This window comes from Stegostoma tigrinum, chromosome 11 (assembly GCF_030684315.1).
Source record: "Stegostoma tigrinum isolate sSteTig4 chromosome 11, sSteTig4.hap1, whole genome shotgun sequence".
In the NCBI taxonomy this organism is placed as follows: Eukaryota; Metazoa; Chordata; class Chondrichthyes; order Orectolobiformes; family Stegostomatidae; genus Stegostoma; species Stegostoma tigrinum.
This window is the reverse complement of record NC_081364.1, coordinates 27,340,489-27,355,815: the sequence shown is the minus strand read 5'-3', so window position 1 is coordinate 27,355,815 and position 15,327 is coordinate 27,340,489. Positions and strand designations below refer to the sequence as shown.

At 53.9% G+C, this 15,327-nt stretch overlaps 1 protein-coding gene across 5 annotated transcripts in view; it reads left to right on the top strand.

The window, feature by feature from the left end:
- The window catches only part of LOC125460612 (protein tyrosine phosphatase domain-containing protein 1-like), a 153,003-nt gene that overhangs the window by 44,049 nt on the left and 93,627 nt on the right, over positions 1–15,327 (top strand). For 2 of the 5 annotated variants that reach the window (XM_048548256.2, XM_048548255.2), the window contains one exon: positions 15,029–15,155. The exons of the other annotated variants lie outside the window; for them this stretch is intronic. In XM_048548256.2, coding sequence (XP_048404213.1) covers positions 15,113–15,155 — 43 coding nt within the window. In that variant the 5' untranslated portion in view covers positions 15,029–15,112. The remainder of the gene's footprint in view (positions 1–15,028; positions 15,156–15,327) is intronic. 5 annotated transcript variants of the gene reach the window in all.

Here is a 15,327-nt window from a genome sequence, read left to right as displayed (position 1 = left end):
CCCTTCTTCCCCCCCCCCTTCTTCCCCCCCCCCTTCTTCCCCCCCCCCCCTTCCCCCCCCCTTCCCCCCCCCCCTTCCCCCCCCCCCCTCTTCCCCCCCCTCTTCCCCCCCCCCTCTTCCCCCCCCCCTCTTCCCCCCCCCCCTCTTCCCCCCCCTCTTCCCCCCCCCTTCCCCCCCCCCCTCTTCCCCCCCCCTCTTCCCCCCCCTCTTCCCCCCCCTCTTCCCCCCCCCTCTTCCCCCCCCCCTCTTCCCCCCCCCCCTCTTCCCCCCCCCCCTCTTCCCCCCCCTCTTCCCCCCCCCTCTTCCCCCCCCCCTCTTCCCCCCCCTCTTCCCCCCCCCTCTTCCCCCCCCCTCTACTCCCCCCCCTCTACTCCCCCCCCTCTACTCCCCCCCCTCTACTCCCCCCCCTCTACTCCCCCCCCTCTTCTCCCCCCCCCTCTTCTCCCCCCCCCTCTTCTCCCCCCCCCCCTTCTCCCCCCCCCCTTCTCCCCCCCCCCTTCTCCCCCCCCTCTTCTCCCCCCCCCTCTTCTCCCCCCCCCTCTTCTCCCCCCCCCTCTTCTCCCCCCCCCTCTTCTCCCCCCCCCTCTTCTCCCCCCCCCTCTTCTCCCCCCCCCTCTTCTCCCCCGCCCTCTTCTCCCCCCCCCTCTTCCCCCCGCCCTCTTCCCCCCCCCTCTCCCCCCGCCCTCTTCCCCCCCCCCTCTTCCCCTTCTTTCCCCCCCTTCCCCCCCTTCCCCCCCCTTCCCCCCCCTTCCCCCCCTTCCCCCCCCTTCCCCCCCCTTCCCCCCCCCTTCCCCCCCTTCCCCCCCTTCCCCCCCCCTTCCCCCCCTTCCCCCCCCCTTCCCCCCCCCTTCCCCCCCTCTCCCCCCCTCTCCCCCCCTCTCCCCCCCCCTCCCCCCCCTCCCCCCCCTTCCCCCCCCTCTCCCCCCCTCTCCCCCCCTCTCCCCCCCTCTTCCCCCCCCCTCCCCCCCCTTTCCCCCCCCCTCCCCCCCCCTCCCCCCCCCTCCCCCCCCCCCCCTCCCCCCTCCCCCCCCCCCCTCCCCCCCCCCTCCCCCCCCCCCTCCCCCCCCCCCCCCCCCTCCCCCCCCTCCCCCCCCCTCCCCCCCCCCTCCCCCCCCCTCCCCCCCCCTTCCCCCCCCCTTCCCCCCCCCTCTTCCCCCCCCCTCTTCCCCCCCCTCTTCCCCCCTCTTCCCCCCCTCCCCGCTCTCTCTCTCCCCCCCCCCCGCTCTCTCTCTTCCCCCCCCGCTCTCTCTCTTCCCCCCCCCCCCGCTCTCTCTCTTCCCCCCCCGCTCTCTCTCTTCCCCCCCCGCTCTCTTTCTTCCCCCCCCCCGCTCTCTCTCTCCCCCCCCCCGCTCTCTCTCTCCCCCCCCCCCGCTCTCTCTCTCCCCCCCCCCGCTCTCTCTCTTCCCCCCCCCCGCTCTCTCTCTCTTCCCCCCCCCCCCGCTCTCTCTCTTCCCCCCCCCGCTCTCTCTCTTCCCCCCCCCCGCTCTCTCTCTTCCCCCCCCCCGCTCTCTCTCTTCCCCCCCCCCCGCTCTCTCTCTTCCCCCCCCCGCTCTCTCTCTTCCCCCCCCCCGCTCTCTCTCTTCCCCCCCCCCGCTCTCTCTCTTCTCCCCCCCCCGCTCTCTCTCTTCTCCCCCCCCCGCTCTCTCTCTTCTCCCCCCTCCGCTCTCTCTCTTCCCCCCCCCCGCTCTCTCTCTTCCCCCCCGCTCTCTCTCTTCCCCCCCGCTCTCTCTCTTCCCCCCCGCTCTCTCTCTTCCCCCCCCCGCTCTCTCTCTTCCCCCCCGCTCTCTCTCTTCCCCCCCGCTCTCTCTCTTCCCCCCCGCTCTCTCTCTTCCCCCCCCCCGCTCTCTCTCTTCCCCCCCCTTCCCCCCCCGCTCTCTCTCTTCCCCCCCCCGCTCTCTCTCTTCCCCCCCCGCTCTCTCTCTTCCCCCCCCGCTCTCTCTCTTCCCCCCCCCCGCTCTCTCTCTTCCCCCCCCTTCCCCCCCCTTCCCCCCTTCCCCCCCCTTCCCCCCCCTTCCCCCCCCTTCCCCCCCCTTCCCCCCCCTTCCCCCCCTTCCCCCCCCTTCCCCCCCCTTCCCCCCCTTCCCCCCCTTCCCCCCCTCTTCCCCCCCCTTCCCCCCCCTTCCCCCCCCTTCCCCCCCCCTTCCCCCCCCTTCCCCCCCTCTTCCCCCCTCTTCCCCCCCTCTTCCCCCCTCTTCCCCCCCTCTTCCCCCCCTCTTCCCCCCCCTTCCCCCCTCTTCCCCCCCCCCCCTCTTCCCCCCCCCCCGCTCTCTCTCTTCCCCCCCTTCCCCCCCCCGCTCTCTCTCTTCCCCCCCCCGCTCTCTCTCTTCCCCCCCTTCCCCCCCCCTTCCCCCCCCCTTCCCCCCCCCTTCCCCCCCCCTTCCCCCCCCCTTCCCCCCCCTTCCCCCCCTCTTCCCCCCCTCTTCCCCCCCCCTTCCCCCCCCCCTCTTCCCCCCCCCTCTTCTCCCCCCCCTCTTCTCCCCCCCCTCTTCCCCCCCCCTCTTCCCCCCCCCTCTTCCCCCCCCCTCTTCCCCCCCCCTCTTCCCCCCCCCTCTTCCCCCCCCCCTCTTCCCCCCCCTCTTCTCCCCCCCCCCTCTCCCCCCCCCCTCTTCTCTCCCCCCCCCCCTCTTCTCCCCCCCCCCTCTCCCCCCCCCCCTCTTCTCCCCCCCCTCTTCTCCCCCCCCTCTTCTCCCCCCCTCTTCTCCCCCCCCTCTTCTCCCCCCCCTCTTCTCCCCCCCCTCTTCTCCCCCCCCTCTTCTCCCCCCCCTCTTCTCCCCCCCCTCTTCTCCCCCCCCTCTTCTCCCCCCCCTCTTCTCCCCCCCCCTCTTCTCCCCCCCTCTTCTCCCCCCCTCTTCTCCCCCCCTCTTCTCCCCCCCTCTTCTCCCCCCCTCTTCTCCCCCCCTCTTCTCCCCCCCTCTTCTCCCCCCCTCTTCTCCCCCCCTCTTCTCCCCCCCTCTTCTCCCCCCCTCTTCCCCCCCCCCTCTTCCCCCCCCCCTCTTCCCCCCGCCCTCTTCCCCCCCCGCCCTCTTCCCCCCCCGCCTCTTCCCCCCGCCCTCTTCCCCCCCGCCCTCTTCCCCCCCCGCCCTCTTCCCCCCCCCCCTCTTCCCCCCCCCCTCTTCCCCCCGCCCTCTTCCCCCCCCCTCTCCCCCCCCCCTCTTCCCCCCCCCTCTTCCCTTCTTCCCCCCCCTTCCCCCCCTTCCCCCCCTTCCCCCCCCCTCCCCCCCCCCTTCCCCCCCCTCCCCCCCCCTCCCCCCCCCTTCCCCCCCTTCCCCCCCTTCCCCCCCCTTCCCCCCCCTTCCCCCCCCCTTCCCCCCCTTCCCCCCCTTCCCCCCCTTCCCCCCCCTTCCCCCCCTTCCCCCCCCTTCCCCCCCTTCCCCCCCTTCCCCCCCTTCCCCCCCTCTCCCCCCCTCTCCCCCCCTCTCCCCCCCCTCCCCCCCCCTCCCCCCCCTTCCCCCCCCTTCCCCCCCCTCTCCCCCCTCTCCCCCCCTCTTCCCCCCCTCTTCCCCCCCTTCCCCCCCTTCCCCCCCCTCCCGCCCCTCCCCCCCCCCCTCCCCCCCCCCTCCCCCCCCCCCTCCCCCCCCCCTCCCCCCCCCCTCCCCCCCCCCTCCCCCCCCCCCTCCCCCCCCTCCCCCCCCTCCCCCCCCCTCCCCCCCTCCCCCCCCCTCCCCCCCTTCCCCCCCCCTTCCCCCCCCCTCTTCCCCCCCCTCTTCCCCCCCCTCTTCCCCCCGCTCTCTCTCTCCCCCCCCCCCGCTCTCTCTCTTCCCCCCCCGCTCTCTCTCTTCCCCCCCCCCGCTCTCTCTCTCCCCCCCCCCCGCTCTCTCTCTCCCCCCCCCCCGCTCTCTCTCTTCCCCCCCCCCGCTCTCTCTCTTCCCCCCCCCGCTCTCTTTCTTCCCCCCCCCCCGCTCTCTTTCTTCCCCCCCCCCCGCTCTCTCTCTCCCCCCCCCCCCGCTCTCTCTCTCCCCCCCCCCCCGCTCTCTCTCTCCCCCCCCGCTCTCTCTCTTCCCCCCCCCCCGCTCTCTCTCTTCCCCCCCCCCCCGCTCTCTCTCTTCCCCCCCCGCTCTCTCTCTTCCCCCCCCCCGCTCTCTCTCTTCCCCCCCCTTCCCCCCCCCGCTCTCTCTCTTCCCCCCCCCGCTCTCTCTCTTCCCCCCCCCGCTCTCTCTCTTCCCCCCCCCCGCTCTCTCTCTTCCCCCCCCCCGCTCTCTCTCTTCCCCCCCCTTCCCCCCCCTTCCCCCCCCTTCCCCCCCCTTCCCCCCCCCTTCCCCCCCCTTCCCCCCCTTCCCCCCCCTTCCCCCCCCTTCCCCCCCCTTCCCCCCCTTCCCCCCCCCTTCCCCCCCCCCTTCCCCCCCCTTCCCCCCCCTTCCCCCCCTTCCCCCCCTTCCCCCCCCTTCCCCCCCTCTTCCCCCCCTCTTCCCCCCCTCTTCCCCCCCTCTTCCCCCCCTCTTCCCCCCCTCTTCCCCCCCTTCCCCCCCTCTTCCCCCCCCCCCTCTTCCCCCCCCCCCCGCTCTCTCTCTTCCCCCCCTTCCCCCCCCCGCTCTCTCTCTTCCCCCCCCCCGCTCTCTCTCTTCCCCCCCCTTCCCCCCCCCTTCCCCCCCCTTCCCCCCCTTCCCCCCCTTCCCCCCTTCCCCCCCTTCCCCCCCCCTTCCCCCCCCCCTTCCCCCCCTTCCCCCCCCCTTCCCCCCCCCTTCCCCCCCCCTTCCCCCCCCCTTCCCCCCCTCTTCCCCCCCTCTTCCCCCCCCTCTTCCCCCCTCTTCCCCCCCCCTTCCCCCCCCCTCTTCCCCCCCCCTCTTCCCCCCCCCTCTTCCCCCCCCCTCTTCCCCCCCCTCTTCCCCCCCCTCTTCCCCCCCCCTCTTCCCCCCCCCCTCTTCCCCCCCCCTCTTCCCCCCCCCTCTTCCCCCCCCCTCTTCCCCCCCCCCTCTTCCCCCCCCCCTCTTCCCCCCCCCCTCTTCCCCCCCCCCTCTTCCCCCCCCTCTTCCCCCCCCCTTCCCCCCCCTCTTCCCCCCCCCCTCTTCCCCCCCCCCTCTTCCCCCCCCCTCTTCCCCCCCCTCTTCCCCCCCCCTCTTCCCCCCCCCCTCTTCCCCCCCCCTCTTCCCCCCCCCTCTTCCCCCCCCCTCTTCCCCCCCCCCTCTTCCCCCCCCCTCTTCCCCCCCCCCTCTTCCCCCCCCCCCCTCTTCCCCCCCCCCCTCTTCCCCCCCCCCCCCTCTTCCCCCCCCCCTTCTCCCCCCCCCCCTTCTCCCCCCCCCCTTCTCCCCCCCCCCTTCTCCCCCCCCCCCTCTCCCCCCCCCCCTTCTCCCCCCCCCTTCTCCCCCCCCCCTTCTCCCCCCCCTTCTCCCCCCCCCTTCTCCCCCCCCCTTCCCCCCCCCCCTTCCCCCCCCCCCTTCCCCCCCCCTTCTCCCCCCCCCTTCTCCCCCCCCTTCTCCCCCCCCCTTCTCCCCCCCCTTCTCCCCCCCCTTCTCCCCCCCCTTCTCCCCCCCCCTTCTCCCCCCCCCTTCTCCCCCCCCCTTCTCCCCCCCCCTTCTCCCCCCCCCTTCTCCCCCCCCTTCTCCCCCCCCTTCTCCCCCCCTTCTCCCCCCCTTCTCCCCCCCTTCTTCCCCCCCCTCTTCCCCCCCCTCTTCCCCCCCCTCTTCCCCCCCTCTTCCCCCCCCTCTTCCCCCCCCTCTTCCCCCCCCTCTTTCCCCCCCTCTTTCCCCCCCCTCTTTCCCCCCCCTCTTTCCCCCCCCTCTTTCCCCCCCCTCTTTCCCCCCCCTCTTTCCCCCCCCTCTTTCCCCCCCTCTTTCCCCCCTCTCTTCCCCCCCCCCCTCTCTCTTCCCCCCCCCTCTCTCTTCCCCCCCCCTCTCTCTTCCCCCCCCCTCTCTCTTTCCCCCCCTCTCTCTCTCTTTCCCCCTCTCTCTCTTTCCCCTCCCCCCTCTCTCTCTTTCTCCCCCCCCCCCCCCCCATCTGTTGGTGGGTAGGTAACAGGTGGGCTGAAGGGATGATGGTGTCCAGGGATGCGCAGGTAAAGTGGATTAGCTATGGTAAACACACAGCTATGGGTATAGGTGGAACCCCCTTCAGAGGGTTGGTGCAGACTCAATGGGCTGAATGGCCTATTTCTCCACTGTACAGATTCTATGATTCCAGCAAACTCTTGCTCTTGCTGTCCCTCTGGCACACCCTTACTTTGTTCTTTTTGCACTTACACCCAGGTGCCCAAATTCTCTCTCCTTCACAACTTTCTCTACTATCCTTCATAATTGCTTAACCACCACTATCATTTCCTTTTTAGGTATCTGGCCAATTTACTTTCACCTCAGTGAGGCCTCCTTCCACCCATGTGGAGTGCATTGCACCTTGTTTATTTATTCACAGGATTAAAATATTACTTTACTGAACTCCTGCAACATTTCCTTTCTCCTACAGTCTTCAAGTTTTTAAAACCAAAATTTATCTTAAGTTAATTATGCTTACTGATTTAACTCTTCTTTTGTTCCCTGCCAACTTGTCAATTGAGGTGTAATTTGCTTACTAGCTTCCAGTACACTTTGTGTGTCAAGGCAAACAGGAATTCCCCAAATGAAAAGTGTCCATCAATGTATTGGACGGTGGGTACAGGAGAGGCATTGGTTAACGGGCTGGCCAGAAAATCCTAGAAACAGTAGACATAAGGTACAAACAATATCTTGTGATATTTCTAGCAGGTTCTAACAGTCTTCCAGCTGAAGAGACTGGTCCTTGAACTCCACCATTATCTTTATTATCCCACTAAACCATACCTCATCTAGATTCTGGAAAATCTGAGTAATTTTTTTCCCATTTCCCATGCTATTCTCCTATGAAAGGTCCATAATTCGGGAATAATTAGTTAACCTTAACTTCTAGCTCAGGAATAGTTTATTGGCTTTATGAATTAACCACCACCTCAAACTTGGGGAATGTTTCATTCCTAAAGTAATTTTCTCCTAAACTAATCCCGTAGTATCTCCAACATCCTCTTCTACTTGGAAGACCTCTTGTTACCTTGCTTCCTGACTGTTGTTGCATGCCAATATTGATATTGACAGAAAGGAAATGAAATGCGGTAGGAATTACATGATTACTAAGATAGCATTTGATATAGCGTGTCACATTATACTAGGGAAATTTAATTTTGGATGCAAATGGGGGTGGGGGAGTGGCAAAACTCATGTACGATACCAAGTTTGAAGAGAATGAAAGATGATGAGATAAATCAGTAAGCACAATTAACTTAAGGCAAACTTTAGCCTTAAAAGCTTGAAGATTGTAAGAGGACGGAAATATTGCAGGAGTTAAGTTACGCAATTTTGGTCCCGGGAAAGAATAAATTGAAGTGGAAAAAGTGCAGTCTCGATTTCAACATTGCAAACCTTCGAGGGAGGAACAAGATCTGGGCATTCTGTTAAAATTTGGGGTATAACTCTTGTTGAGAGTTGTTAAAGGAAAAATAAGTATTTGAAAACCTACCTCTTTCTATGGATACACAAAAGAATTGGTGTGGGAATTCATTTGAAGTTCGTAATAGGAATCCTTATAAAGATTGTGTTTTGTAGCATTGAACTGTAAGTAATGATGGCTGTTATTTGGAATTGAGACGTGAAAAGTTCAAAGGGATTAGATTTTTGTTGCATTTTTACAGGACATGGAAATGATCAAATAATAATATTTCTGCTGTTGTATTGTGTGAGAGAGTTAGAAATTGTCAGTTGATGACTTGCAATCTGGAGAAAGTTGATAATGTAAGGTGTTGGTATAAAATTGTTCCAAAATTAAAGCCGGTGTTTACAATTACAGTTACCAATCTTCAGTTAAACATACTTGAATGTGGACATTTTGTTGTAAAAATAAAAATGTGATTTATGAAAACAGCCAAGTAAAACAAATCATGAACTATATACTTAATGTATAATACTTTGATGTGTTGTAAATCACCTCTGCTGTAAAATAACAACTGCTGCAGTATTGTAGAAAATGATCATAGAAAACATTATCCTAAAGCAAGAAATTATGTAGAATGGTTGGTGGGTGGGTGGGTGGGTTTTTTTTACATAAATATAATTAATAAAAACCTGAGAAAGTGGTGTTTCTATTATATCAGCACAAAATTACAAAGCTAAGTACTCGTATGCAATATTTTTAAATAAAACACTATTAGCTAGAAATGACAACATTCATACATAGTTAAACATAGAAGGATTTTTTTCCTCTTTACTATTAATACAAACACAGCTGCTTGTAATTTTTACCACTCTATTTTCCAATTCCAATAAAACAAAATCAACATATATTCTGAGAGTTATGTCATTTCTATTTGCAGTAATTAATATTTAATTGCCTTGCTTCTCTAAACCATCTGTTTCTCAGCGAAATCATCTGAAGCTTTTGGGAAGATGGAGTAGGTTCTTTTAAATTTTACGGTTATCTGTGACACCAGTAGTTCTTCTGAACTGTTCTCCTGCATAGTATAGCCCATGTTGAGCTGTTAAACTGCCTTTCCTTTTGAATCTTCTGGTCAAATATTTTCGTAGAATTCAGGCAGTTGTATTGATAAACTCCTGAGGAGGTTTATTATAGGTACAATGCAATTACATTATTCTGATATGAAATATGCAATAGACAGGAAGTTCTATGTCTTGTTGGTTTAGGAAGGAATTGGATAGTATTAATGGGAAAACTCTATTCCAATGTCAACTGGATTGTTCATGCCAGAGCAAATTATAACACTTTGGGAATAATTGGTTTTTGCCGGTCTTGCTGGCCTCCAAACCTGGTCTTCACTTTTGGTCCCTTCACACGTTCTCATATTGTCCTCGCATTCACACGTTGCATATTTTAAGGAAAACTGAGCAAAAGTCTTTGATTCATCTACTGCCTGTGAACAAGGATTCCACATCGAAGCCTCTTTTCCTAACCTCGGTGATTAACTGTTTCAAATTGCCATGATGTATTGTCTTGATGTGTCAAGGAAGTGTCCTTCCAAAATTATAGTTTCTCAACTACCTTGTAATTTGTTGAGACCTACGTGGTGTGCTGTCTATGATTATATTGTTCTTTCTATAATGGGTTCTAAAAACAGAAGACAGTTCTCTGACTGTTGCCTGGCCAATGTTTTATATGAATTTGTTATTTCTTTACCTTGTACACAATGTCCTTATGCATAAAACCAAAATTATAATGATCTTTTGTTATTGCTTTTTCACCTTTTGAAAACTGCAGTGACTTTTATGTTTCCCTTTCTATGTCTCTGTTAATATACATTTTTTTTCTTGTCTTCCCAACCAATTAATCTGATCAAATAAAAACTGAAGTATCTGCAGCCCTGTAAATCAGGAACAAAAACAGAAATTGCTAGAAAAGCTTAGTAGGTCTGGCAGCATCTGTGAAGAAAAAATCAGTAAATGTTTTGGGTCTGATGAGGAAGGGTCACTGGAACCAAATCGTTAACTCTTGATTTTTTTTTTTTCTTCAGAGATACTGCCAGATCTGCTGACCTTTTCCAGCAACTTCTGTTTTCGTTCCTGATTCATCATATCATTGCTTGCTCTTTTTGCCATTGCATTCTCCCTCATGCCTTTTGTGTGAAGTTAAATGTAACACTGTTTATTCACTTGTCTTAACTGTCTTGTTTTGTTCTGATATCAAGCTCATTTTATAAATTCTCTACTTTTGTGACATTACCATATTTTAATACTGTGTTCCAGTATACTGGAACAAATTACCTATATACATATGAGGTAAAAGACGACCAGCATTAAATCCTGTAGTATACCATGTGAAATCTTTCTCTAGAACAACAGAACACAAAACAATTCAGCACAAGAGCAGGTACTTTGGACGCTGATGGGAGCATTCTCCACTGCCCTCCAGCTTTGCAGTCAGAGGGAACCATGGCTATCTGGCATACATGGGGTGGCTGAGGATGTGCCAAACCTGCAGGAGGTCAAGACACATGGTAGTAGACTGCAAAGTAATGCTGTGCAGGACCTGCAAACAAAATGGGCACCTGACTAGGAACTGTAAGGACTCTTAAGAGCTGCAACCTGTGAGCAAGCAGACCACCTATTACAAGACCTGCCTAAGATGGGGTGGGGGTTCCACATGTGCTTAAATGGCTGGAAGTGGCAACATGAGCTGTGGACCACCAAAGAACAGTAACGTGTTACCGTCTAGCAAGAGCACCAAAATGAGGGACTCCCAGAAGAAGAGACAGGCAAGAGAGGAGAAACAGTCACTTCCGAGGCACAGCAATTGACATAACCTCAACCTGAACATATGGAGTCAATGGAGGTGGAGGATGTGAAGGACATGGGAGAGTGGATACCTGTGAGAAACAACTGCAAAAGAAAAGCTCGATGGGTCCTAACAGGCCCATAACAAAGCGGGAAGTGACAGCTGCATGATGGACACACAGCAGTTCCGCTGATGATGAAGACATGTGGAGGGATGGCCACCACCAAAAAAAAAAGAGGCACGGTACCATTGGGGAGAAGGAGAGGAGTATCTTGGAATCTGAAAACGCTGGATATTTTGAGGGGCCCGGAGGGCCCCGTCTTGTAACGAAGGGGTTTCCACCACACCATAGCTTCAGTTAACTGGGAGCAGTGATACTCCGAATTGGGAGTAGAGCATGGCAGCCCCTTGTTGTACTCAGAAACCAGACTTTCCTGTCTTTGTTCTTGACCCGTCAAAACCAGATCAGGGAATTCCCTGAGAGAAAGACAGATAAGATGATTGCCTCAGTGCTGAGTGTGTCCAACAGTTTGCTCACTCCACGGGGATTCAGGGTGTCCTCAGTGACAAGACCATGGGTCTACAGGTAATCTATAAAGTCGCAGAATGGGTTTTAAAATTGCCAGTATTAACATGCGTTGCGTTAAATCTACTATGCGATGATTTCCACGTTGGCTTACTGGCCAAGCATATGGGTGCACAGGCCTTTGGTGGTAAGAAGGGCACTACCTGTGAGACCCTTTGTGTACAACCTTACTGCCTGCATGCTGCCTTTTGAGGCGGCAGCCCGGGGTTAGAGGCAGGTGGTTTGGATGTGGAGACTGTGAAGGAAGCCTAAAGAAAAATTCATTGACTTCTTTTGGGGTTCATCCCTAGCAGGTCTGTAATGCAAGATTCTGCTCTATGGTCTGTTCCCCAAAATGCACACAGAGACAGACATTGACTGCACCTAGAGGACCATCAGCTCGATGAAAGATTCTCTATAATCTGCCCGAAGTTTGTTAGTCTTGAAGAGCAAGGTGTTAACCTCAAATGAGAGCTGCAAACTGGCACATTCCAAGGTCCAGGACTACATGCTGAGGGGACGCTAAAGCCTGGGGCAGCTGCTGCCAAGGCACAGTGGGGAAGGAGCACCCTCTCAGGTCTTTGTGCTGGAATTAAATGTGGTTCTGGCCAGTTGTCGGACCATAACCAACCAACCCCCCCCCCCCCCCCCCCCCCCCCCCAACCTCACCGTGGCTGCCATCCCATGCCTCAAATATACGTAAGTATAGCCATGTAGAAGTAAAAAATGCATTTGGTTTGCTTTTGGATAGAGTCAAACACCAATATTTGTTTCTCTATATGCTGTTGTACAGAACTGAACTGTTTCAGTGACTGTGAATGTTTATAAAGATATTTTTATGAATAACATATATTTTTGAGATTTTAAAAAAAACAGGAACAGGCTTTCTGGCCTAACATGTCTATGCTGACCATGATGTTATTCTAAAACTAATCCATCTGAATGCAGTATCCCTCTTCCCTGTTTGTTCATTTTTCTGTCTAAATGCCTCTTAGACATTGCTCTCATATCTGCTTCTACCACTTTCCCTGGCAGCAGGTTCTAGGCACCTTCTGTGTAAAATGCTTGCCTTGCTCATCTCCTTTAAACTTCTCCCCTCTCATCTTAAAATCTGTGCCCCTGAGTATTTGATATTTCCATCCTGGGAAAGGACTCCAACTATTCATCCTATCTATGCCTCTCATAATTTTATATACATTTATCAGGTTATCCCTCAGCCTCTGACGCTCGAGCAGCAGCAATCTAAGTTTTTCCAATCTCCCTCTAAAGCAAATACACTCCAATCCAGACAACATGCAGGTAAATAAAAAACAAAAGAGTTGTGTTGTGGGTGCTCTAAATCGGAAACAAAAACTGAACTTGCTGGAAAAGCTCAGCAGGTCTGGCAGCATCTGTGAAGAGAAATCAGAAGGAACGTTTCAGGTCCTATTCTCAGGAAGGGTGACCAGACCTGACATGTTCACTCTGATTTCTCTTTGCAGATGCTGCCAGACCTGCTGTGCTTTTCCAGAAACTTCTGTCTTTGTAACCTACTGATAAACCTCTTTTACACCCTCCTCAAAGTCTCCACGTCCCTCCGATAGTGTGGTGATCTGAACTACACGCAGTACTCCAAATGTAGTCTAACTAAAGTTTTTTAAATAGCTGCAGCATAGCTTGCTGACTTTTATACTTGATGGCTGGACCGATGAATGCAAGCATTTTGTGTATGCCGCCTTTACCACATTATCCACTTGCGTTGCTACTTCCAGGGAGTTGTGGCCTTGGGCCCCAAGATGATCCATCGATATTTCATTGCTCCTAAGGGTCTTGCATTTGATCTCCCAAATGTAACCTCTTACATTTGTCCAGATTAAACTCTATCTGCTATTTCTCTGCCCAACTTTTCAATTGATCCTATATCCTTCTTTATCCTTTAACAATTTTCCTCATTATCAATAAATCTGCCAATTTTCATGTAGTCTGCAAACTTACTAATCAGGCCACCTACCTTTTCATCCATATCATTTTTATTTATTATATTGTTCTATGTATCTATATTCTCTGAAGTGGCCTGGCAAAACAGTTTTATCAAATACTTCTAGCAATTTAAATCAGCAGTAGAGGCCTACTGCTGTTTCTGTCCTAAATATTGACCCTACATTTAGAGAATTAATTTCAAAAAGTAAAAACCATAATCATAGAAAGAAAATAGCTGAAATAAGAATGTAAATAGTTAAACTGATTAGCTTTGAAACAAGCATGTGGATCATGACGCTCATTCACGTCACACCCGTTGTGTTAAATGTAGGCAATCATGCTTCCTTAGTAATATAATAATTGCTGTATGCGGCCACCTTCCTCCATACTGGTCATTAACTGCATGCGTCAACGGGAACCCAATATCATTACTAACTTTCACTATTTAAAGGTAGCCTGTAGTTAGGTACATTGTAGCTGGTGCTGGGAGTTGCTCTACAAGTTATTCAAACATGGAAGGACTGAAGACTGGCTGATCATGAGATAGCATGGACACCAAGTATTCAGATGCTTTTCTAGAGCTCTTAATGGACAAGATGCAAAGAATGAGAAATCTCCTTTATTCTCAGAAGACCTTCTAGCTACTTGCCGAAAAATGAGGACATAACAGCTGCAAATGGGACTACCAGGAGCGTGTATTTGGGGAAATACCAGAACAATCTCACATGCAGAGTCTAGGATTTTAAATAAATCTTCAAGTGTCATTATCTGCTAACTACATCACGGCAAAGTTTTTTTAACATACAGGGTAGTGCAGCTAAAAGATTCTACTTGTATGGGATTGGCATTCCTTAAAGACTCTGAATAGACCATCATACAAGTGTGGATCAGGGTATGTCCATGCAGCTGCTTGAGCTTGCTGCTAATGAAACCACTGTTGTAGGCCGGACATCAATGACCAGTCAGAATACAAAAAGGAGGTAGAATGTTTGGTGTCATGGTGCAAAACTAACAGTCTCTCCCACAATGTCAGCAAAACTATAACTGGCCATCAACTTTAGGAAGAAAAGAAGACATGTCCTGTCTATGTCAATGGAGCTGGAGCCAAAGAAAGCATTCTATCTGGGTGCATCTTGGCTTGGTACGACACCTGCTGTGCCCCAGGGCTGCAAGAAACAAAAAGTTCTGAGCACAGCCCAGACCATCACAGAAGCTAACCTCCAATCCATGGACTCCAGCTGCACTTCTTGCTGTGGAAAGGAAGCCAATGTCATCAAAGACCCCACCCGCCTCAGTTATACTCCCTTTCAACCTCTTCCATTAGGTAGAAGATTCAGAAGCTTAAACATATGTACCAACAGGTTCAAGAACAGTTTCATCTTTACTGTTATTAGACTGCTGAATAAACCTCTCTCATTTCAAATTTACTGTTGACCTTGCTTTTGTGCACCTCCTGTGCAGCCATCACCTTGCTGGCCATGCTCTGCCCAAACATCCTATGATCTGTTTGTCTTTGTATGTTATGTTCTGTCTGTACTGTGCACAAAACTTTTCACGGTGCTTGAGTATATGTGATAACAATAAGTCAAATCAAATCCAAAATTCAACAAGTTCATGGTTGATCTGATCATGTCATCAAGTCCACTTCCGTGTACTGCTAGTGGGCTGGGTATGGGCTATATGTTTCCTTCCCTAAAGGAAATTACTGAAATATTTTTGCTTTTGTGACAGTCTGACAGTTTCTTAACCATTGATGCCAGCTTTTTGAATTTAATGTTTTCAGCATGCTATTGTCCTTCACTATTATATTCTGTGTGACAATTTGAACTATTCATTTACTTTCACTTTTGCCTTTTTGATGCTGTGTGCTAGAAAGTTTTTGAGCTTCCTTTGGGCTCCTCTTTTCTCTCTTCACCACCTCAGAGAGCTTTATCGTTTTCTGTTGGTTATAAACAAAATATTGTTTCAAATATAATAATTATAAGTAAGCTTGACTGTTTTACTGGTTGGATTTGACTATAGTTCTTGTTTTAGAGAGAGTTTTATACGTTCTTGGAAAGTGGCATCATTGGCAAGGCTAGCAGTTAATGGCAAGTGGTGATGAGTCATCATTTTAGATGGCTGCAGCCGATGTGGTGATGGTAGACTCTTGACGTTTTGGGGAACAAGTTCCAGGACTTTGACTCAGTACTAATAGAAGAGTAACAATATATTTCTAAGTCACGATGGTTTCTGATTAGACTCTGTCATGACTATTGAACACTTTTACTTTTGGTCTTATGATAGAGGGAAGATAATTGAAGTAGCTGAAGATGGTTGATCCTTGGACCCTGCCTCAGTGAACTCCTGCACCAGTTCTCTGGAACAGAGATGATTGGCTTCCAACAGCCACAGTCATCTTTTTTTATGCAAGGTATAACATCGAGCAATGAGAGATTTCATCCTTATGCCCTTTAACTTCAATTTTATTTGAGTTTCTAGATGCCATCATTGATCAATATGTAGTTATAGTTGTAAAATAAGTAGCTTGGATATTGTTGTCAGGCTATTGTGTTCTAAGAACATTTATCAGAACTAATTCCTGT